General features: G+C 48.1%; 1 protein-coding gene across 2 annotated transcripts in view; it reads right to left on the bottom strand.

Annotated features, from left to right (window-relative positions):
* Positions 1-24,367, bottom strand: part of LOC142296463 (transmembrane channel-like protein 1) — a 197,330-nt gene that overhangs the window by 49,146 nt on the left and 123,817 nt on the right. For both annotated transcript variants that reach the window (XM_075340106.1, XM_075340115.1), the window contains exons 14-15: positions 16,009-16,137; positions 3,907-3,974 (exon numbers count right to left, since the gene is read on the bottom strand). In XM_075340106.1, coding sequence (XP_075196221.1) covers positions 3,907-3,974; positions 16,009-16,137 — 197 coding nt within the window. The remainder of the gene's footprint in view (positions 1-3,906; positions 3,975-16,008; positions 16,138-24,367) is intronic.

The following is a 24,367-nucleotide window of genomic DNA, read 5'->3' as shown; positions in this document are numbered from 1 at the left end:
GGTGTAGATTGCAGTGGTGGTCTATCTTTATTAACAGCAGAATAAACAACAATAATTATCCCTGACAATGCAACTACGGCCCTTAAACTGGCAGCATAGTTTACTAGTATAATGGCTTAGTAACAATGAGTTTGAGTGTGCAGTGCAGAGGTGCTGCACATAGATTTGCACCAGTGGGACACTAATGGAAGTCTAACAGCCACTTTTAGGATGCCACTAAGTTTACTCAGTGTTTGCTAGTATAATGGCTTAGTAACAATGAGTTTGAGTGTGCAATGCATAGGGGCTGCACATAGGTTTGCACCAGTGGGACACTAATGGAAGTCCAGCAACCACTTTTAGGATGCCACTAAGTTTACTCAGTGTTTGCTAGTATAATGGCTTAGTAACAATGAGTTTGAGTGTGCAATGCAGAGGTGCTGCACATAGATTTGCACCAGTGGGACACTAATGGAAGTCCAACAGCCACTTTTAGGATGCTACTAAGTTTACTCAGTGTTTGCTAGTATAATGGCTTAGTAACAATGAGTTTGAGTGTGCAATGCAGAGGTGATGCACATAGATTTGCACCAGTGGGACACTAATGGAAGTCCAACAGCCACTTTTAGGATGCCACTAAGTTTACTCAGTGTTTGCTAGTATAATGGCTTAGTAACAATGAGTTTGAGTGTGCAATGCAGAGGTGATGCACATAGATTTGCACCAGTGGGACACTAATGGAAGTCCAACAGCCACTTTTAGGATGCCACTAAGTTTACTCAGTGTTTGCTAGTATAATGGCTTAGTAACAATGAGTTTGAGTGTGCAATGCATAGGTGCTGCACATAGGTTTGCACCAGTGGGACACTAATGGAAGTCCAACAGCCACTTTTAGGATGCCACTAAGTTTACTCAGTGTTTGCTAGTATAATGGCTTAGTAACAATGAGTTTGAGTGTGCAATGCAGAGGTGATGCACATAGATTTGCACCAGTGGGACACTAATGGAAGTCCAACAGCCACTTTTAGGATGCCACTAAGTTTACTCAGTGTTTGATAGTATAATGGCTTAGTAACAATGAGTTTGAGTGTGCAATGCAGAGGTACTGCACATAGGTTTGCACCAGTGGGACACTAATGGAAGTCCAACAGCCACTTTTAGGATGCCACTAAGTTTACTCAGTGTTTGCTAGTATAATGGCTTAGTAACAATGAGTTTGAGTGTGCAATGCAGAGGTGATGCACATATATTTGCACCAGTGGGACAATAATGGAAGTCCAACAGCCACTTTTAGGATGCCACTAAGTTTACTCAGTGTTTGCTAGTATAATGGCTTAGTAACAATGAGTTTGAGTGTGCAATGCAGAGGTGCTGCACATAGGTTTGCACCAGTGGGACACTAATGGAAGTCCAACAGCCACTTTTAGGATGCCACTAAGTTTACTCAGTGTTTGCTAGTATAATGGCTTAGTAACAATGAGTTTGAGTGTGAAAAGGGCAGGAGGGTACAGTGGCAGGGTTGTGGGTCTGGGTAGAGGAAAGGAAGCCTGCCTTTCTATCCCTCCTAATGGGGAAATGCAGCGAGGAATTCCCTGATCTTAGCTACACAGACGCTGTCATCTTGTGTAGCTGTTAAAATCTGTTTTCACGGACCTGACTGGCCCCTATGGCTCTGACCCTGCCGGTATTAGCCCTTAAAAGGACTAATAGAAACTTCTATCCCTTTTCTGTATAGCGCTGTGTATAGAGCGTACACAGCAGTATCGGAGACAGGAGCTACGCCAGCGGTATCTGACACCCAGACGCAGAAGAGATAATGGCGTCCGGACGGGCAGATACTCGTTTTTATAATGCAGGGACATGTGACATGGACATCCTATCACACATGCCGTTGCTTCTCTGGCTAATAGTCCACATAGCTGTGTGTGTGTCTGGGATTGGCTGACATGCTGGCCCTCCCCACTACACGCGCGCGCTTAGGGAAGGAAGACAAGGAAAAAAAAAAAAATGGCGATCGCCATTATCCATACAGCAATGATCTGAATGCGCTGTTCCCGCACACTATACACTGAAATTTCATAATAGTGTGAGTCACAGAGTGACTTACACTATTACAGCGGAAAGCCAGCTAGTAATTAGCTTGTATTTTTGCTGCTAGAACCATTCTCGAACGTATCTAGAACTATCCAGCTTTAGCAAAAAACTCAAGTTCTAGTTCGATCTAGAACAGCCCCCAAAATCACTCGAGCCGCGAACTGGAGAACCTTGAACCGCGAACTGCGCTCAGCTCTAATCTTTACCCTAATCCTCCTTACTCCCGCCACGGCGAATCCCAGGAGACAAGTGATCCCTCACTACTTAGACACTTTGAGGAGGTCTTATATTTATATTTATTGATTCTGGCTTCTCACCCTGCACATTTTAATAGGGACATGGGCATATATGTGCAGTGATGCCCAAATATTTGAGCAGCCACGGTCACAAAAACATGATGATGGTAAACAGTAATTACTGATGATGATGGTCAAACAAAGTTGCCAACAAGTCATGTTGTTAAGTCAACAAGTCAGGAAATAGACCAGAGTGTAGAAGTGGAAGATATGGTGGTGGACAATGAAGTCACTGACCCAACCTGAGAAGGTGGCATGCAGATTGAGGACAGCAGTGCAGAGGAGGAGGGATCTCTAGCAGGCAGGAAGAGGCAGTGATGTGGCCAGAGGAAGTAGGTCTTATACTTTTCTCCATAGCAGACACATTCTTCACGTTCCGAGGCCAAAGGTTTGGTGTTCCCTAGTCTGGCTCTTTTTTATTTAAAAAAATGGCAATTTTCTGCCTGTGCCATATCAAGATAAGCTGGGGACTGACCACTACGAGCCTGACCACTTACCAACATGCTCAGGCACATGTCATCAAAGCATCTGACAAGCTGGGCTAAATGCCTCGTTTGACACCACTGCCTCTTCCCCTGAGCTACGTGCTTGCCAAGTTGTTGCACGTTCACAAGCACCATCATCAACCATGTTTGGTTCTTTGTCCCAGTGCAGTGTGCACTCACGCATTTTAGTGCTCGCTCATTACTAGACATCCACAATTAAGCATTGGCCTATCAAATATTCCAAAATGTGTTTGCTATTCGGATACCCCTATTGTATCTTTCTCCAACTTCCCAGCATGCATTGCATATATCACCTATCAAAGGTTTGTCTGAACCGGTATCCCTGTATGCAGCTTAAGGCCTCTTTCAGACGTCCGTGTCTCCAATACATGTTTGGTCCATTTCCTCACGTACCGGAGACACGGCACACGTAGACCCATTAAAATCAATGGGTCTGCGCACACGTGCGTGTTTTGCTTTGCACCGTGTGTACATGTGGAGCATACGTGTGCCCATGTGCTCCACACGTGGACATGTCCATTTTTCTCCGGCATCACGGGTGTCACACGGCCCGCAAACGGAACACACGGAGAGAAAAACGCACCTTTGACACGTCCATGAAAATCGTGCGTGGTTTTTCACGTACGTGTGAATGGGGCCTAACAGACAGGAAAGCAGGAGCGGAGAGACAAAGATCCGCCCCCACATCATGGAATCTCACTCTGTATATTTGCTGCTTGAGATAGATGGATGACACGTGATAACAGGCAGAGATCTGCAAGTGAGACAGATGAAGGATACAGAGTAGCTGAAATTTTAAAGTCATTTTTTAGGGGTAAGGCAAAACTTGTTATAGCTCTCCTATTTACCATTATCAAATGACATTAAATTGTCTGAAATGATATGGAACATTTAATATTTCTAGTTTTATATGGTATGCATACTTCAAAGAAAATACGTTTGATCACATTTTAGAAACCTATGGCACTGAAATATAATATTTAGGGATTTTTTTGCAGTGATCAACAATACTTGTAATAGTAAGTACTTACCAAATCATTCCTTGGTTAAAAATCAGTCCCAACACATTACCACTGATATCAAATTCACAGTATGAAGGCTGCAAATATAAATAGAAATAATTATAAATTAATTACAAGAAAAGCACTTTATAGAGTTGAAATTAGCTTCTAAAAAGACAGAACAATATGACTTTATAGATAAATGATTGAACATTATTGAGAGCTAATAGCACTACTAAAATAAAAGAGAGTCAACCAAGGAGGTTCCAAAGTAAAGCACTGGAGTTAGATAATTGCTTTATTAAAAAGGATATTTAGCATAAATCCGATATTAATTAGGCATATGACTTTCCCGACAATTGAAAGTGCAAAATATTAGATTAATTTATTGAGATTCCTATGTATCTGATAAACTAAAATACTGAGAATGTGCCACTGATTATGTCGCGGGCGGAGGAGGTGACGCTGCGCTCTCCCACTGCTCGGGTCCGGCTGCTGCTGCTGCTCGGTGGTGGCTCGAGCGGTGGGCCGGATCCCGGGGACTCGAGCGGCGTTCCTCGCCCGTGAGTGAAAAAGGGGGTTTGATTGTGGGGATTTTAGATATTGTCCGTGACGCCACCCACAGTTGTGGTGATATTGGTGACACCACCGCTGCTCTGGACGGGGATCCCGGGAGCAATGACAGGGAGCAGCTTTCATGTTAGTTCTCCCCTCCGTGGGTAGGGGGTTGGTTGTCCCGGGGCCCGGTGATGGGGTAGGTAGGGATGGATGGCAGGCGGGATACGGGGCCTGGTGAGGTGTAGGGTCGCGGGGGCAGCGCTGTGCCGCACGGCACGGTGGTACTCACTCAGCCAATGATGAGGACACAGTTCTCGGTAAAACACACAGCTGGATGGACGGGTCCCACAGATGGCTGCGGTGGTTTCTCCCGGCAGGTTGATGGTGACTGCCTTTCCCTGCAACTATGTACTTGAAACGGTTGCAATGGATTCCCATCGGTAACCTGCTCCCCGGCTTGGATATGGGCCGGAGGAGCCCCTTTTGCCCGCAGGCTCTGGCCCTGGGAAACGGTAGCCTTGGCGGTGGCTGTGTCTCCCTCTCCTGGTTGGACTGTTGCCTTCTGTCGGGACTTGGCTGCTGGGAAACCCAGGAGGTTCCCTTCGCAAACGAATTTGGCAAATTCACGGCGACTCCTAGCCTTGCCGGGGTCCGTAAGCCCCTGCCAGATGGTGCTGACTTCTCTTTGTGTACCGGTCCGGTACCGCCAGGCCACCGCCCGTCCACGGTCCTTACGGTAAACTCTGATAGGCCACTCCTGCAGACGGTCACCACCGTCTGCCAACCTTGCTGCTCTGTCCGGGCCACACACCCGGACCAACTTCAATCTGCTCACTTGCCACTTCCCTCCTCTCACTTTCTCCTCCAAACTCTAACTGACTGTTTTCCCTCCTCCAGGACTGTGAACTCCTCCGTGGGTGGAGACCAACCGCCTGGCTCCACCCCCTGGTGTGGACATCAGCCCCTGGAGGAAGGCAACAAGGGTTTTGTGTCTGACCTTGATATGCCTACCGAGAGTGTGGGGTGTGCTGGTGTTGTTCTCTGTGGCCCCTGGCTTGTCCAGGGCACCACATTGCCCTTAGTAAAATGCAGACCGTCCGCGGGCTGCCCGTCCATCACCGGTTTTATTTTCACAACTGAAAAATAGAAAAAACGGTAACACATTACAATTATAATAACATCTTCCCACATCGGGAGATACTCTTACTTTAACGTTTCAAACGGTAATGGCTTCCGCTCTCTCCCACCCAAGCAGCCTGGCCCTGATGCTGCCCCTAAGCAAACAGGCAGCACCCCTTGACCCCAGTCCTGCACAAGTTGCCCGAGCGGGTTCTGTCCTTTTCAGGGGACCCGCGTCCATGGGGCCCCTGATCCCCTCCAGAGGATCGCCACCGGTTTCGGTGGTGGCTGGGCCCCAGCCTGCTCCACTGTGGGCCCTTCCTCCAATCTGCTTCTCCGGAGGCGGTCACGGTAAAAGCCAACAAAACATTATTTTATTTACACGCCACAAGTTTGTGGTTGCCCTGCTAGTTCTCGGGCCTGTTCATAAGGAGTTCCTTATGCAAAATTGTAAAGGGGGGGGTCCCAACGGGGACCAGTTGCCGGCAACGTCCGGTGCAAATCAAGCTGATAATCAGGTAACTCTTCTTCTGTTAATTGGTTTATCATTCTCACAAAAACTTTTAAACAGCACTCTGGTGGTCCCAATGGGGGACAACTGCAACGGGACTCCGCTGCCATCACTCCGATTCTTCAGCTGAGGCGGACCCATCTTCCGCCACCAGCATATCAAATATGAATTTGAAATAACATAGAAGGAAAAGTGCACAGCACTGGTTACCCTTTCAAGAGGTAGTGAGATGATCCCGTTTCACCACTAAGCAGTGTGGTTGTTGCATTGTGACATCGGGCACAATCCTGAAAAAATTCCTGATATGATGGAAGCTGCTGTCTCAACCGTGGTGCTATTGCCCAGACGAAGCCATCAATTCATAGAAAATAAAAGAGCGGGCAGCACTCTGCAGGTAGCTTCAGACAGCTTTATTTTTCGATGCTGACAGGTTTAACAGACATGAGGGAGTGGAGGGAGGGGAGCACGAGGACGACGGTACCGTTTCGCACCTCTAGGGGCGCTTTCACAGGTCCATCCATGGACCCGTGAAAGCGCCCCTAGAGGTGCGAAACGGTACCGTCATCCTCGTGCTCCCCTCCCTCCACTCCCTCATGTCTGTTACACCTGTCAGCATCGAAAAATAAAGCTGTCTGAAGCTACCTACAGAGTGCTGCCCGCTCTTTTATTTTCTATAAATTGATAGCATATCAAACATGCACTGACATGCCTGCTGTGACAGGGGTGCCCGGTATCCGTTCCCACCAGTGCGCGGGGTGTAGAAAACCACTGGGTCTCCTTCATAGCGGGGACACTCACTTGCCCCCTCAAACTCTGAGATGGGCTCAACGCCGGGTGCCGCATTCTCCGGGTCTCCGGCCCTTGGCATATCAGGCTCCACTGTTGTAGCACGGTGCAGCAGATCAGGTCAACCAACACTGGGACGCCCCGTAGGTAATAGCAGGGGTGATACAAGAGCCAAGACTGGACCGGGCCCCCCAGCCGCAGTGGTCGGTCCTTGTGGGACATGGAGGTGTGGGTCACCCGTCGGCTCCATCACGCCGGCTCCCATCGTATACATCGGGACAGTCGCCACCAGCGCTTCCACCTCACTGGTCCACTGCTCCATCATCTGGGAGATCTGATTCTGTTGACGTTGGTTGAACTCAACTACTCTGGCCCTCATCCATGCCACAGTCCCAGGCTCGGGCACGGAACCCGGTGCTATCACTGCCGGGGCCTCCAACACATTTTTGTTAAGGGGCCTCGGCTCCGGTGGCCTCTGGGGAAGCAGTTCAGGGCTGCCCCGGGCATCTGTAGCCGGTCGGTCCGCTTGGGCGAACGGGCAGGGTACCGCTACCGGTTGGACAGGTAGCGGGCCTAGTGGCGGGGCGGCAGCGGCTAACGCCAGTAGTGGGGGAGGCAGCAGGGTGAACGGATGTAGGCCGGGTCCCTCAGCCGCAGTGGCCGATCCCTCGGGAATACAGGGACGTGGGTCTCTTACCCGTTCCTCCAGATCTTCCTCCACCTCGCATCTCCGCATAGCAGCCACCACGTCTGCCACGTCGGCCTCCCACTCCTCCAGGAGGAGCTGCATGCTGGCCTGCAGACGATGATTCAGCGGGGCGGTCCGGTCCTCCACCCACGCTGCGCAGGGGTTTCGCCGCTGTTAGTTGGAGCGGACATCTTATCAATAGTGCTCTCCAGGAACTAACAACAAGATGGCCACAGGGTCCTGGCGTCCCTGCCTTTATAGCCACGCTCACATGCGACCAGCCGCCATTTCATCCCCTTTAGCCTCTTTCCGGCTCCTCCTCTACAGGGGCGGGGTTTTGGCTTTCGCGCCTACACTACTCGAGGAGACGCTCGAGCGGGAATTCTTCACGCCCAAGATGGCGGCTTCTCAAAATTTTCGGCCGGACACCTCCGGCGGTCACACAAGGCACACTTCCACCAGTTGGTAGAACGGTAGGATCCTGTTCGTGACGCCAAGTTGTCACGGGCGGAGGAGGTGACGCTGCGCTCTCCCACTGCTCGGGTCCGGCTGCTTCTGCTGCTCGGTGGTGGCTCGAACGGTGGGCCGGATCCCGGGGACTCGAGCGGCGTTCCTCGCCCGTGAGTGAAAAGGGGGGTTTGATTGTGGGGATTTTAGATATTGTCCGTGACGCCACCCACGGTTGTGGTGATATTGGTGACACCACCGCTGCTCTGGACGGGGATCCCGGGAGCGATGACAGGGAGCAGCTTTGATGTTAGTTCTCCCCTCCGTGGGTAGGGGGTTGGTTGTCCCGGGGCCTGGTGATGGGGTAGGTAGGGATGGATGGCAGGCGGGTTACGGGTCCTGGTGAGGTGCAGGGTCGCGGGGGCAGCGCTGTGCCGCACGGCACGGTGGTACTCACTCAGCCAATGATGAGGACACAGTTCTCGGTAAAACACACGGCTTGATGGACGGGTCCCACAGATGGCTGCAGTTGTTTCTCCCGGCAGGTTGATGGTGACTGCCTTTCCCTGCACCTATGTACTTGAAACGGTTCCAATGGGTTCCCACCGGTAACCCATTCCCCGGCTTGGATATGGGCCGGAGGAGCCCCTTTTGCCCGCAGGCTCTGGCTCTGGGAAACGGTAGCCTTGGCGGTGGCTCTGTCTCCCTCTCCTGGTTGGACTGTTGCCTTCTGTCGGGACTTGGCTGCTGGGAAACCCAGGAGGTTCCCTTCGCTAACCAATTTGGCAAATTCACGGCGACTCCTAGCCTTGCCGGGGTCCGTAAGCCCCTGCCAGATGGTGCTGACTTCTCTTTGTGTACCGGTCCGGTACCGCCGGGCCACCGCCCGTTCGCGGTCCTTACGGTAAACTCTTACCGTAACTCTTGCCACTTCCCTCCTCTCACTTTCTCCTCCAAACTCTAACTGACTGTTTTCCCTCCTCCAGGACTGTGAACTCCTCCGTGGGTGGAAACCAACCGCCTGGCTCCACCCCCTGGTGTGGACATCAGCCCCTGGAGGAAGGCAACAAGGGTTTTGTGTCTGACGTTGATGTGCCTACCGGGAGTGTGGGGTGTGTTGGTGTTGTTCTCTGTGGCCCCTGGCTTGTCCAGGGCGCCACAATTACATGGATAGTAATTGTGAAACTCCACCCAATTGTCACGCCAGGGTTCTGCTAGATATAAGGGAACTCCAAGCAACTGTCACGACTCCAAAGCGTTTTCCAGAGACTAGCTACTACCAAAGTGGTTAGTATGAGAATGAAGATTCTATCACTGGTATCAGGTGGTAAGACACATGACTTTTCATAAAAAAGGAGAGGGGTCACAAAAAAGCTGCACCTAAGATTAAGGCTACAAATGACAGCAAGACAGGAAATAGTCCTTAAAGTCTACAACACTAAAACCAAGTAGATTTCACTACAATACAAGGAGTGGATCTGCAAACAATAAGGCATTGTGACTTTCTGATATTAGAGGTCCCCCCAGAGCGGGACACACTCATAATGTGGCGCCCCTGACCTGGTCAGGCACCACTGAGTACTGCACCCATGCTGGGAACAGTACAACACAGGTAATCCGGAAGGCTGACAGGGGTGTGGAACACAGGCGCATAGTGATCAGCTCTCACACATGTACCCATGAGAGGACCCCTGGGGATCCCAGGAGGGGGAAAAGCCTTGACCTTCACTGGAATAGTGGAGGGGGCCAAAAGCCTCCATCTCCTCTCAAGGGGTGTGGTAAGAGAGTCTGGTTGCTAGGTGGCGTAGGCAAGAACAGGAGAGGAGGAGCAGTGAGTCAGTTAGAGCAGAGAACTCCAGAGGGCTCAGTGAGGAGCAGACCTGTGGGGCTGTTGCTGTCTAACAGCGCCCGCGCAGTGGCTACTGACGGGGGAGAACGGTCAACTAGGAGTGCTACCTGAAAGCCAGCTTCAGCTAGAGAGAAAGCACGGAGTGGGAAGTAAGGAGACTGCTAGAGAGCACCAGGCCCAACCGGGCGGCAGATCCCGAAGCGAAGATAGATCCAGCTTTCTTCTGCTAAACCTGCCGGTGTGGGGCTCTCAAAGCCCACACCACAACACCACAAAAGCCGCAGCCACGTAACCGCAGTGAGGGCCCATAGGTCACAGGAGGCAAGCAGCTGGAGTGGCCTGGTCCGGGGAACAAGCAAACGGCAAACAAAAGGGGGAGAGAGGCTGCAGCATCTTCCCTGGGTGACCCCCATAGGGACTCAAAGTCGGGGTCACCCCAAACCACCAAGGGCTAAGGAAGGCGAGTCAGTAGTCACCCTCATAAAGTCAGCCTGAAGGATACCTGGTTCCCATCTGGTTCATCCCAGCTACGCCCGGGCTACTCACCCTGCCATCAAATGTGAGTAAAGCCCTTGAAAGACAGTTCTGCCTGTGTGAGTCATTCTGCGACTTGTGGTACTACAAACCTACACCGGGCCCTGGGGCTTGCCTCACTCTCAGGAGGCTATTCCAACTAACTGCACACACCATCAGCCCCAGGCGACCCTCAACCTGCAGTGGCGGTCCCTACTGGCCGCAATACTGAGAGTGGCGTCACGATCAAAACCGAAGATTCCCTACCTGTGACCAGATCCAGCTACGTGGAGTCCCTGAAGGTAATGCACCGACACTACACCCGTGGGGCTTCACATCTGGCGCTGTGAACAGGATAAGGACTAGACCTGTTCAGACAGGTGACCATGTGCCTGGGCGGTCCGCTTGAAAAATTGGAAGCGCCGCCATATTGCCACCATGAAAAGCGCGCTGAAAAACAACAGCAGCCCGCGCTGGAAGAAGTTACCGCCCACGAAGAGGTGCGGCTACCCAGAGATCCCCTGCAGAGTTCTGACCTTGCCAGCTATGAGAGCGGAAGCGTCCAGAGACGTCGGGACAGAAAGGGAGCCACAAGCCTGCTGCTGGGAGAGGAGCTGCTGAAAGAGGCAGAGCAGAAACTGAACAGCTTGCTATCTGAGGCAACGGCGAGTCCACAGCTGGAGAGTCGTGCAGAAGAGGGCGCAGAAGAAATGGCGTCTGACCGCAGAAATCCAGAACCGGGCTCCGCTGCCTGGTGGTATCGGGAGCTGGCCCAGTTCTGCGACCGACTTTTGAACCGGGTTGTGGAGCAGATCCGGGAAGAACGAATGGAAATGCTGGAGATGACCGCGGCGGTTCGGGCCTATGAAAGGAGAGCCGCGCGCCGAGTGCCAGACAGGACGGCGATGACGCAGACCCCGATGCTGCCACCGGTGGGTGAGTCGAGTGATGCCCCGGCCAGCGCCAGTGCCCCGACCCCTGCTGCCACGCCCGCGGTCCCTGAAGAGGCGCCCGGCACGGCGACGCTGAGCCAGGCCGCAGCCACGCCAGGTGCGGCCCGCCAAGCCCAGGCCGCCGCAGCGATGCCCTGCTCGGCCCGCCAAGCCCCGGCCGCCGCAGCGATGCCCTGCTCGGCCCGCCAAGCCCCGGCCGCCGCAGCGATGCCCTGCTCGGCCCGCCAAGACCCGGCCGCCGCAGCGATGCCCTGCTCGGCCCGCCAAGACCCGGCCGCCGCAGCGATGCCCTGCTCGGCCCACCAGGACCCGGTCCCTGCAGCGACGCCCAGTCCAGCCTGCACAGATCCCATCGCAGCTGCGACGCCGATCCAGGCCGCCGCCATACAGGGCGCGGCCCGCCAAGACCAGGCCGCCGCCATACAGGGCGCGGCCCGCCAAGACCAGGCCGCCGCCATGCCGGGCGCGGCCCGCCAAGACCAGGCCGCCGCCATACAGGGCGCGGCCCGCCAAGACCAGGCCGCCGCCATCCAGGGCGCGGCCCGCCAAGACCAGGCCGCCGCCATGCCAGGCGCGGCCCGCCAAGACAAGGCTGACGTACCATTTACCCCGGCCCGCAAGGCCAGAGCAGACAAGGCTCCCCAGGTTCAGGAAGTCCCTGCTAGGCAATCCCTGGTAGGTGAGGACTCCGCATACTGGCAGCTAAAAGCCGACCTGGAAGCTAAGTTCCCACGGGAGATGGTGGAGCGGTACATGCTCCCTCCGCACACCCCAAAGAGTATCCCGACAGCTCCCGCAGCAACCACGGCAAAGAGTTCCCCACCTGGGCCGGCAGAAAGAAGTCCATCCCCAGCACTGCTACCCAAGGAGTGCCAGGAAGAACTAAGGGGGGGAGGAGGCCAGGAAGCTGAGGAGCTGACTCCAGAGCCATACCCAGAGCCGGAGATGTTACCCTATTCCCGTTGGGATGAGGAGGACTTGACACCATCTGCAGAAGAAGATCTGCCCAAAAGCCTTACCTGGGAGTTTGTGAGCTGCACCCTACAGAATCCAGCCCGTAAGACACACCGCAACAGAACGCAACTATCCCCTGCACCGTCATCCCCAGAGCAGAGAGAAGTCACGGCCAGAGACCTACAAGAAAAACGGTTCCTGAGAAGAGCCAAAGCACAGGTCAGAGGACCCCTTTGCAGAGGAGTAGTGGAGGATTTCAACTTGAAAAGCGGATACGGCTTTATTGTAGCCCCTGGTATCAAAGAAGGGATATTTGTCAACAGAAGAGATGTGAGCGCTCATCTGCCTAGAGGACACCCTGGCAGAAACCTAAAGATGGGGGATTCAGTACAATTCACTATGCATGAAGGCGAAAGAGGACTGTATGCGCTTGATGTAGCACTATGTACCAGCAAACCTTACAGCCACCCCATGCTACAGGAAAGAGAAACAGATACAGGAAAGGAAACAGATGAAGATCAAGAAAGAAAAGACAAGGAACCTACAGATGAAACTACCTCAGACGACGACAAAGACCAAGAAAGCAACAGGTGCCGCAGCCCTACAGGCCCAAAGCCCTGGTGAAATGGAAGAGTAAAGTAAAGAAAGAAGTTATCAGTTAAAGTTTTGAAAAAGTTTGTTTTGCAACGTTCTCAAGTTCAAGTAATGTGCCCACAAAAACTATTGTGAGAAAACCATAAACCTTAAGGCTATGAACTGGCTATAGCCACAAACTCTCGCAGTGTAAATAGTTACACCAAAAGGGCACCACCACCACCAGAGTCAGCCTGTTTAGGGGCTTGGCTCGTCTGCAACCAGGAGGAGCCCGTCCGTATATAGGGCCTTGGCTCGCCTGCAACCAGAGAGCATGCCTGTTTATGGGGCCTGGCTCTCCACCACAAAGAGGGTACCTGGTCAGCACCAACTGTGGAGGCCGCCTCTACATCCTGCCAGAAGAGGCTGAAGGCGCGGATCCACCAGGCCAGGTATACCCTGAAACCACCAGCCCATGTAAGCCGCCTCTACATCCTGCCAGAAGTGGCTGAAGCCGCGGCCAACGTGAAAGGGTTTTGGGTGGGTTGACGGACTTGTGGGTGGAGGGTGGTGATGTATGGTACCTGGTGCTTTTAAAAATGTTTTACATGTTTTAATGTTTTATGCATTTTAAAATGTTGTCTTGCAGCCCGAGGACGTGCTGGTGATAACTAAGGGGGAATGTGGCGCCCCTGACCTGGTCAGGCACCACTGAGTACTGCACCCATGCTGGGAACAGTACAACACAGGTAATCCGGAAGGCTGACAGGGGTGTGGAACACAGGCGCATAGTGATCAGCTCTCACACATGTACCCATGAGAGGACCCCTGGGGATCCCAGGAGGGGGAAAAGCCTTGACCTTCACTGGAATAGTGGAGGGGGCCAAAAGCCTCCATCTCCTCTCAAGGGGTGTGGTAAGAGAGTCTGGTTGCTAGGTGGCGTAGGCAAGAACAGGAGAGGAGGAGCAGTGAGTCAGTTAGAGCAGAGAACTCCAGAGGGCTCAGTGAGGAGCAGACCTGTGGGGCTGTTGCTGTCTAACAGCGCCCGCGCAGTGGCTACTGACGGGGGAGAACGGTCAACTAGGAGTGCTACCTGAAAGCCAGCTTCAGCTAGAGAGAAAGCACGGAGTGGGAAGTAAGGAGACTGCTAGAGAGCACCAGGCCCAACCGGGCGGCAGATCCCGAAGCGAAGATAGATCCAGCTTTCTTCTGCTAAACCTGCCGGTGTGGGGCTCTCAAAGCCCACACCACAACACCACAAAAGCCGCAGCCACGTAACCGCAGTGAGGGCCCATAGGTCACAGGAGGCAAGCAGCTGGAGTGGCCTGGTCCGGGGAACAAGCAAACGGCAAACAAAAGGGGGAGAGAGGCTGCAGCATCTTCCCTGGGTGACCCCCATAGGGACTCAAAGTCGGGGTCACCCCAAACCACCAAGGGCTAAGGAAGGCGAGTCAGTAGTCACCCTCATAAAGTCAGCCTGAAGGATACCTGGTTCCCATCTGGTTCATCCCAGCTACGCCCGGGCTACTCACCCTGCCATCAAATGTGAGTAAAGCCCTTGAAAGACAGTTCTGCCTGTGTGAGTCATTCTGCGACTTGTGGTACTACAAACCTACACCGGGCCCTGGGGCTTGCCTCACTCTCAGGAGGCTATTCCAACTAACTGCACACACCATCAGCCCCAGGCGACCCTCAACCTGCAGTGGCGGTCCCTACTGGCCGCAATACTGAGAGTGGCGTCACGATCAAAACCGAAGATTCCCTACCTGTGACCAGATCCAGCTACGTGGAGTCCCTGAAGGTAATGCACCAACACTACACCCGTGGGGCTTCACAATAACACTATATTACAAATAGACCTATCTAAGCTCAACAGACTCTTGATATTCCCTTCAGGCTTTGTACAAAAGTATTTTATAGTCAAAAAAGCTTCTCTAGAATTTTCCCCATTTCCCTTAGAATTGAATTGTAACTTCAAAGAAAAAGTAATTCATTAGAAATGAGCGAACTTGAGGTTCAGTGTTCAGTGTTTGTACCAAACACAGACTTTACAAAAAAAAAGTTCAGGTTTGGAGTTCGGGTGCTTTTTGTATGCAAGCCATTCACACGACCATAGTTGTGCTCAGGTACGCTCGGTGCTCAGCCCGGTACAAGCTGCTTTCAGTGTTTGAACAGCTCACACTGGGGGTGACAACAGCATGATCAGATCACGGGTGCACCTAAACAAAATAAAATTGAAAAACCCCACATGTAGGTGAAGACACAAACTGCCCAATTTGTGACTTCCATTGGGGTTCAGATCAAGTCCAGGACCTAAACTGAACTTTATCTAATATCTGGCTGAACCCTCCTAACCAAACTTCCATGGATTCGTTCATCTCTGAAGGGCCATTTTCACGCTGTGACATTGCTAACAATATATCGTTGGGGTCACGGTGTTTGTGACGCACATCCGGCGTCGGTAGCGACATCGCAGCGTGTAAAACCTATGAGCAACCTTAAACTATCGCAAAAGAGGCAAAAATCGTTGGTCTGTGATACGTCGTTCATTTACCAAAAATCGTTGTCTGGTCAGTAGCAAGGTTGTTTGTCGTTCCTGCGGCAGCACAAATCACTATATGTGACACCGCAGGAAAGAGGAACAACCTCGTACCTGCGGCCACCCGCAATGAGGAAGGAAGGAAGGAGGTGGGCAGGATGTTCGTTCCGCTCATCTGCGCCCCTCCGCTTCTATTGGACGGCTGCCAGAACGAAAGGAAAGGAAAGGAGGCGGTTCGCCGGCCACAGCGACGTCGCAGGGAAGGTAAGTCTGTTGTGCGCCACGGGCAGTGATTTGCCCGTGGCGCACAACAGACGGGGGTGGGTATGCTCGCTAGCAATCTCGCTAGCGAGATCGCAGCGTGTAAAGCACTCTTTAGTCAGATGACCCAATACCAATACGTGAGATCAAATGAGAGATCACATGTTACATTAAGAGCAGGACAGTGGTGGTTGGGTGCTCTATAAAAGAAACCACCAAAGTATTGCATACCTATTAATTACAGTTTCCCTTCATATAATTGGTAAAAATTGCTAAATTGATATCAATATCTTTAAAAAAAAAATTAGCAATAAAGATAGCTGAAGATGGAAACTCTATATCATGAGATTGAAGTTACAGGTAAAATAAATAGTTACATACCCATCCATACTCCAGATCCCAGCACCAACAATAATTGAAAAAACGTACAAAAACTGCTTGCAGGAAATCACCAGTCATTATAGTGACATATGTTGTCATAATATCATTTACAGTAAGTCGTACAAATTCCTTGAATAAAAAAAATTGTTAAGATTCTAATGACATTTGTACCCAATAAAATTAATATACATAAAATAGAAAGAATATACCAGGCAACCTAAAGTTCAATTTGCAATTTGACTATGACCATAATATGGAGAATGGAATGGACTGTTTTTTTAAGATGCGGGGCAGAAGGCTCAGTTATTCTGTTTGAATATGTTTAACTTTTGCCCAAATGGCAGAAGATTTTTTTTTGCACTGTGATGCCCCTTTTTGCTGTATTGCCGACCTAATTCCATATACCAAATTACCGGAGTAGAAGTCCTTACTGTGATAACCATATGGCAAGATTTTGATCCCAACGGCTAACCTGGGTTGCCAACCATCCAGAAATTCAAGGACTGTCTGTAAAAATAGGGCCTTTTTTTGACCTGTCCATAAAAGAAAACTAAGGCGTCTGTGATTATTTTAAAGCTAAACGATCTTATACAGATTATTGTGACTGTAATTATCAAGCTAACTTACCCAGGAGGACAATGACCCAAAACATACAACAAATCGCATTAAGAAGTATCTTCAGAGTAAAGAGGAACAAATAATCCTGAAAGTGATGACATGGTCCTCAAAGAGCCCTGATCTCAACATCATTGAGTCTGAATGGGATTACATGAAAAGCCAGATTTGCAGAAGGCTACAATGCCTTGCAAAAGTATTCATACCCAGTGACATTTTCTACATTATTTTTACACTACACCCACAAACACTGACGAGCAAAAGAGTAACAATCTTTTGAACCTTTGAATTTCAGGCTCCAAATTTCACCATCCACTAAAGCTTCAAACGTGAGACTACCTTAATTTTATAGACAATTACCTTGGCTATCTCATACATAAATTTGACTTGCAACTATTTAGCAAATGATTAGTTATACACATTCTTGTCATGTCACTACACTGTGTTGTTTTTCTCCTGGTAGAGGAAAAATCTGTTTTTTCCTGTATATTACAAGTTACAACCTGTTCTCACATTCCCTAGTAACTCAGTGTGTTATTATGTTGATTCCCAAATGAAAAATCACTGGTTTGAATGGAGGAACAGCCTTGACGAAGATTTCCTAAGAAAAAGAGAAACAGCATCGTGTAGCTCATCAATAGTGGTCTATCTGCCAAGAAAATTGGTAAACTGCATAATCTGAGTGCCATAACAGTTTTAAGAATATGAAATGAAATCCGTCTTTCCATTCAAAAGCCAAGAGATGGACGTCCCAACAAAATATCAAAGTCAGCATGTCAGCTCATCACAAGGTCTATGAGTTCTGGTGCAACAATCATGGCAGTGGAGGTGGCTGGTATGCTTCGTAATAGTGAGATCAGAGATGTCCATGCATGCACCGTGCGATACAGGTTACACAAGCATGGAGTGGGAGCCGATAAAAGGTGAGGAAGTATGAAAAGTGGTCAGCAGAAGATTGGAAATGGTGATTTGGAGCAATGAGACGAAAGTCAACAGTCTAGGCTCTAATGAGTGCAAATGGGTCTGAAACAAACATGGGTAAAAAGAGGCTAATGGATTTGGAAATTCAAGGCTTTGACAAATTTGGTGGAGGAAACCTGATGATATGGGGTTGTTTCTGAATGCTGAGCTATATGTGAGTATCCTATAAGATGAGTTACTTCGTACAATCGAGTACCATGAGTATGAAAAGGACAACATAGTGTTCCAGCAGGACAATGACCCGAAGCATATGTTGTGATTGGTGAAAAAATGGTTCAAAGACAAAAAAGTTGAGGTGCTGGATTGGACCCAACAGTCCCAAGACCTCAACCGAATCGAAGATTTCTGGGATTTGAAGATAAAGCTGTATACATACCTAAGTGAGCCAACCAGTATGCACCAACATTGGGAATGTGTAGAAGAGACCTGGGATCAGATTTCGGTCAAGACATGCTTGAATCTGATCAAGAGCATGCCCAGAAGGATAAAAGCAGTGTGGAAAACCAAAGATGGATTTAAAAAATACTAACCAAATAATCAAAAATAGAATTTAGATTTTTAGGAGCAAAACAGTAACAATGCAGTGACATGACAAGAATCGCATAATTAATTATATGCTAAGTAAAATCTATATATGAAGTAGCCAAGATGATTGTCTATAAAATGAAGGTCCACAGGACAGCTATTAGGGTTCGCTCACATCCGTGTATATAAAATTGCTCAGATTTTCAGCCAGAAAATGGTGAGTGTCATGCGTATGTCATTCCGTGTGTCATGCGAGTGCTATGCGAGTGTGCAATTTTGGTTTCCTAGCCAAGCATCCATATGCAATTTGTTCTTAACACAGTCTTTTCCACACTATTAGGCTATGTGCGCACTTTGCATTAAATTCCGCAGCGTGTAAGTCACTGCCTGTGCATCTCAGAACGCAGCCAAAAAACAAAAAAACTGCGTTCTGAGACGCATTCAGCAGAACGCAACGTGTGAGCACATTCCTGGAGAATTTATGCGTTCTGGATGCTTTCTCTGCCATAGACAGAGTGGGAAAAGCATCCAGAACGCACATTTTTGATAGTGCAGTCCTACTCGGCTCTGCAGCATCCCCATAGACTTGCAGCAGAGCTGAGTGGGACCGCACTGTCAAAAAGACCATGGCTGGCTGCGAGACAGTGCCAGGCGATCAGAATGAACTCGGATGAACTTCACCCGACTTCATTGTGATCGTGTGGCTCTGTGCGTGTGCCGCGGCTTGATTTGTGGTCAAAGGTGAAGGACTCACCTGTGATCGCAAATCCCCTGAGTGACTGCAGTGAGCCGTGCGATCAGCTGTGCCATCACTCAGGTTACTCGCGGCCACAGCTGCAGTCCTCCACCTTAGAGCGGTGGCCGCGAGTAACTTCAGTGACAACACAGCTGATCGTGCAACTTACTTCAGTTTCTGCATGGAGCTCACAGGAGCAGTGGTGTTCTACTGCCGCTCCTGTCAGCTTCCGATGTAGCAGAGCTGGAAGCGTCGTGGGACCTTGCGTGGATTACTTCAGACCTGGAGTGGTTTTTGAGGGATTAATAAAGTGGTGAAAGAGGGTGTTTTTTTGTCTTTCATTTCAAATAAAGGATTTTTTGGATGTGTGTGTTTATTTTCTTTAACTTACAGGTTAATCATGGACGGTATCTCGGGGAGATGCCTGCCATGATTAACCTATGACTTAGTGGCAGCTATGGGCTACTTCCATTAACTCCTTATTACCCCATTTGCCACTGCATCAGGGCAATTCGGATTGAGCCTGGTAAAGTCCCAGGACTGTCGCATCTAATGGATGCGGCAATTCCGGACGGCTGCTGGCTGATATGGTTAGGCTGGGGGGCTCCCTATAACGTGGAGCTCCCCATCCTGAGAATGCCAGCCTTCAGCTGTGTGGCTTTACTCTGGCTGGTATCTAAATTGGGGGGGACCGCACGTCGATTTTTTTTAATTACTTATTTATTTTTTTTACTGCTCGATATAGACACGCCCACCGGCGGCTGTGATTGGTTGCAATGAGACAGCTGTCACTCAGCCTGTCTGACTGCAACCAATCATAGGTGCCGGTGGGCGGGGGAAGCAGGGAATACGTGATGGATTAATGAGCAGTCGGCATTTTCAAAAGAGAAGACGCCGCCACAGTGTGAACGCCGTGCAGCGCCGCGCCGGTGATTGTGGATCAGTGAGTATGTGAGAGGGGGTGGGAGGGAGACAGAGAGAGAGATGGACAGAGAGAGAGATAGAGACATAGAGAGAGAGAGACCGACCGACAGAGAGAGAGAGACCGACCAACAGAGAGAGAGAGAGACCGAAAGATCTGCCTTTGTTATGTTAAAAAAAACATGCGGATCATGACAATAATGTAGTGCAAACACACTGCTTCACATTTTGGCAGTGTTTTTCTACAACTCATTGATTTCAATGGGTGTAAAACACAGCCAAAATGGCAAAAACAATTGACATGTTGCTTCTTCAAATGCAGTGATTTTGACAAATTTTACGCACCTAAAATGCTGCCTTTTTAAAAGCATTGTGCACACAAGAAAGCCCTAATTTCCATAGACTATGCCTGGAAATCACAACGTATGCAATTTGGCATGAAAACGCTGCAGCTCCAAACATTGTGGAAATGCAGGAAAAAAAGCAAAGTGCGTACATAGCCTAATACTCTATGTACATTTAAGCTAATTCTCATAAATAATAAAGCAATCATATATAAATATTTAGATATATACTGTAGCTGGAATAGATAGATATCCTACAGATATATAATTTTCTAACCCTCCTACATATTATAAATTTGCACCCTTTAATGCTTTTCATGTGGCACTAAAGAGTGTTTAGGCTTGATTAACCTAATAAATAAATCATTTTAAAAAAATAACACCTATGTGGTATCCCCTCTATTTGTGATCACCAGCAAAGAAAAAGCAGACAGCTGAAAGCTGATATTATCTCCATTACTAACATTTGATATCAGGTGACACTAGACAGCTGACATCAACCCTAACTATCATAACCTGACTGCCAACTCACCAATTCAACCAGGAAAATCTGAGGCAAAGCACCAGAATTGGCGCATCTTATGTGATGAGCCACATCAGGGGTCGCTGCAGACTGCTATTTTTAGGCTAGGAAGTGCCAAATAACCATGGATCTTCCCAGGCTGATAATATTAGACCATTGCTGTTTGCTTTACCTTTTTATTATCAAAAATAGGGGGTCTTTTTATTTATTTATATGTTTTATCAAACCTAAATACCCTTTAATGCCACATGAAATGCACTAAAGAGTGCACGTTTATAATATGTAGGGGGCTGTGACATTATATTTCTAGGATATCTATCTATTCTACCTATCTATTTAATATCTTCTTGTTATCTATCTAAAGGTTTATATATTTTTTTGCTTGAGAAATGTGCAAGAAAAAAAATTAGATGGCATACAGATGGTCAGTGTGACATCCTACATTTTCTCAAACCATTGACTTGCAAAGTGGAGTTTTGAGCATTATATGCAGCCATACACAGCATGGTGGCTATTCTTTCCTCAGACAGATAAGAGCTGGAGAAATACTCACAGATCAATTGAATAACATTGGTTCGAGTGCAATACATTTTTTTTTCTCACATTGCACTCACCGGATTTATGCAAATGTGAGCGAACCCTTATTTGTATACTCCACAAATCTGGCTTTTATGGAAGAGTGGCAAGAAGAATACCATTTTAGAAAGCAAACTATAAGAATTCCCTTTTGCAAAAAGCCAATTAGGGGACACAGCTAGCATGTGGAAGAAAGTCCTCTGGTCAGATGAAAGTAAAATAGAACTTTTAGACTAAGTGCAAAACACTATATGTGGCAGAAAATTAACACTGCACATCACCCTAAAAACACCACTCCCACAGTTAAACATGTTGGTGGCAGCATCATGCTGAAGGGATGCTTTTCTTCAGCAAGGACATGTAAGATGGTCAGAGTTGATGGGAAGATGAGTGGAGCTAAATATTGGGCAATCCCGGAGGAAAAACTGTTAGAAGCTGCAAAGATTTAAGACTGGGGCGTAGGTTTACCATCTAGTAGGACAATTATCCTAAATTTACTGCCAGAGCTACAATGGAATGGTTTGCATCAAACCATATTCATGTGTTTGAATGGAATTTCCAAGTTGGAAATCCCATTGAGGATCTGTGGCAAGACTTGAAAATTGCTGATCACAGATGCCTCCATCCAATTTCACTGAGGTAGATATAGTTTGTAAAGAAGAATGGGCAAAAAAATTCAGCCTCTAGATATACAACCCTGGTAGAGACATATCCCAAAAGACTTGCAGCAGTAATTGCAGCAAAACGTGGTCCTGACAAATTATTGATTCAAGGCGGCTGAATAAAAATGCATGTCACATTTTTTAAATCTATATTTTAAAATGTTTACAAAACAGTGTATCATTTCCTTTACACTTCACAAACACTTGCTACTTTGTGTTGCTATATTACATAAGATCCCAATAAAAATACATTTAAGTGTGTGGGTGTAAAGTGAAAAATTGTGGAAAAGTTCATGGCGTATGAACACTATTTAAAGGCACTATAAATCCACATAAAATCTGTGGTTAGTTCTCCAAGATGTTTAGAACAATCTCCCTGCCAAGTTCCTTTAATAGTATGTAAAAGTGTAGCTAGTAGAATTGATGTTTTGAATGTAAAGGGTGGTCACACCAAATATTGATTTGTTTTACATTTCCCTATAGTTCATTCACTCTGCATTTTGTTAATTTCTAAAAATAAACTATTAAAGGGAATCTGTCAGCAGGATTTTGCTATTTACTCTGAGGGCAGCATAAGTAAGCTTTGAGACCCTGATTCCAGGGATGTGCCACTCATTAGGCTGTGTGCTGTAGTTGAACTACAATCAGTGTTTAATCAGCAGGAGATTATCATTTCAGGAGAATGACTCTAGTCCAGGCCAGACCAGTTAATTTGTTTAGCCCTGCACCACCAATGGATTCTAGCAAAACTCAATAGCTAGCTGCTCGATATTATTGATCTGCATGCATCCTGTGAATTGATCCACATTTCTCTAGTTGTAGCATTTTTTTAACATCTGCCCAAAACATTTGCACAGTACTGTATATCTATACATGAAATCAATGAAGACTGAAAATCCTAAAAGTAATCACTAAGTGTATAAAGCAGGATGTGTAAACAGTCACCTATGAGAAAAAAATGTAAAGGCAAGTACATTAATGCAAAAGTAATGCCCAAACAAATGAACTAATCACAAACACCAGACCATTCCAGCCGCTTAACATCAGGTCTCACTCCCGACCGGCATTTGTCAAGGTATGTTTGATTTAATGGCTGTGCAGATTTTAATGATAAATTCCTATATGAACAATCAATTTGAGAGCAATGTTAAGCTGCTTTCACACTACGTTTTTTTTAACATGTGTCATGAACGTTTTTTTAACGCAAAAACGGATCCAGTGCAAATGCGTTTTCATTTCAATGCATTTGCAATGGACTCGCGTCAACATGCGTTCACATGCGTTTGCGTGTGTTATAGTGAGGATCCAGTGACTTGCAGTTTTTTAACTTTTTTCAAAAACGCTGCTTGTAGCATTTTTGAGCTGCGTCCAAATACTGCAAGTTGCTGGATCCTGACTAAACTGCATGCAAACGCATATGAACGCTGGCATGCTGATAGACAGGATCCTGCTTGCTCTACTGAGCATGCCCAGAAACCAGCCTGTCGTGATCAGTCTCTCTCCCCCTCCCTCTCTCCTCTCTCTCACCTGCTTGAGAGCGGTGGACGCTCGTAACCAAGGTAAATATTGGGTAACCAAGCAAAGTGCTTCTTAGTTACCCGATGTTTACCTTGGTTACGTGTGCAGGGAGCCGGCTCCTAGCAGCTGCGGACGCTCGTAACCAAGGTAAATATCGGGTATTAAAGCAAAGCACTTCACTTAGTTACCCGATATTTCCTTTGGTTACAGCTTACCGCAGCTGTCAGATGCCGGCTCCCAGTCTCACGTTCAGTTCCCCTCACTCCCGATCACATGACTCCAATGCCCGCCCAGAAACTTCAAGTGACAGGATCCTGCAAAATAACACATGCGTTTGCATGAGTTTTTCTCTGAAAAACAGGATCCGCTTTTGCAGAAAAAAAACGTTCATGACGCATGCTAAAAAAATGTAGTGTGAAAGCAGCCTAATTTTGCCATAAAACTGCAAACTGTAATACGTCGTCATTTTTGATGCGTGAATTCACCTAACTCCTCTGTTGGAGACCCTCTCTGATGTTCTGTATTTTTAGGAATGAGGATTAGTTACTTGCCACAATATTAAAAGCAAAATAAATACTACAAATTATATAGTATTGAACATGTCCAGAATTTTTTTAAGTAAATATATTTCTAAGGTTGCTATTGACATAAATTTCTTACCAGATGTTGGTACGCAACCTGTCCAATCCATACAGGCAAAGAAATCAAGCCATAGATGTTCATAAATTTAGTGATGTGTAATAATGAGAAACAACATTGTGAAAATGTGATGCGCATTGAAATGTATTTAATACCTTGCACAAAAGCCTTTGTTAATGATGACAGCTTCAAGATGGCTTTTATAAGAAGGAAGTAGTTGAATTCATTGCTCAGGTGTGATTTTGGTCTATTCTTCCACACAAACACTCTTCAAACCATGAAGATTCTGTGGTCTCTTTTTATGAATCCATAAAGTTTC

This window comes from Anomaloglossus baeobatrachus, chromosome 1, assembly GCF_048569485.1.
Source record: "Anomaloglossus baeobatrachus isolate aAnoBae1 chromosome 1, aAnoBae1.hap1, whole genome shotgun sequence".
NCBI lineage: Eukaryota > Metazoa > Chordata > Amphibia > Anura > Aromobatidae > Anomaloglossus > Anomaloglossus baeobatrachus.
The sequence above is the reverse complement of the archived record's forward strand: the minus strand, read 5'-3'. Positions and strand labels throughout refer to the sequence as shown.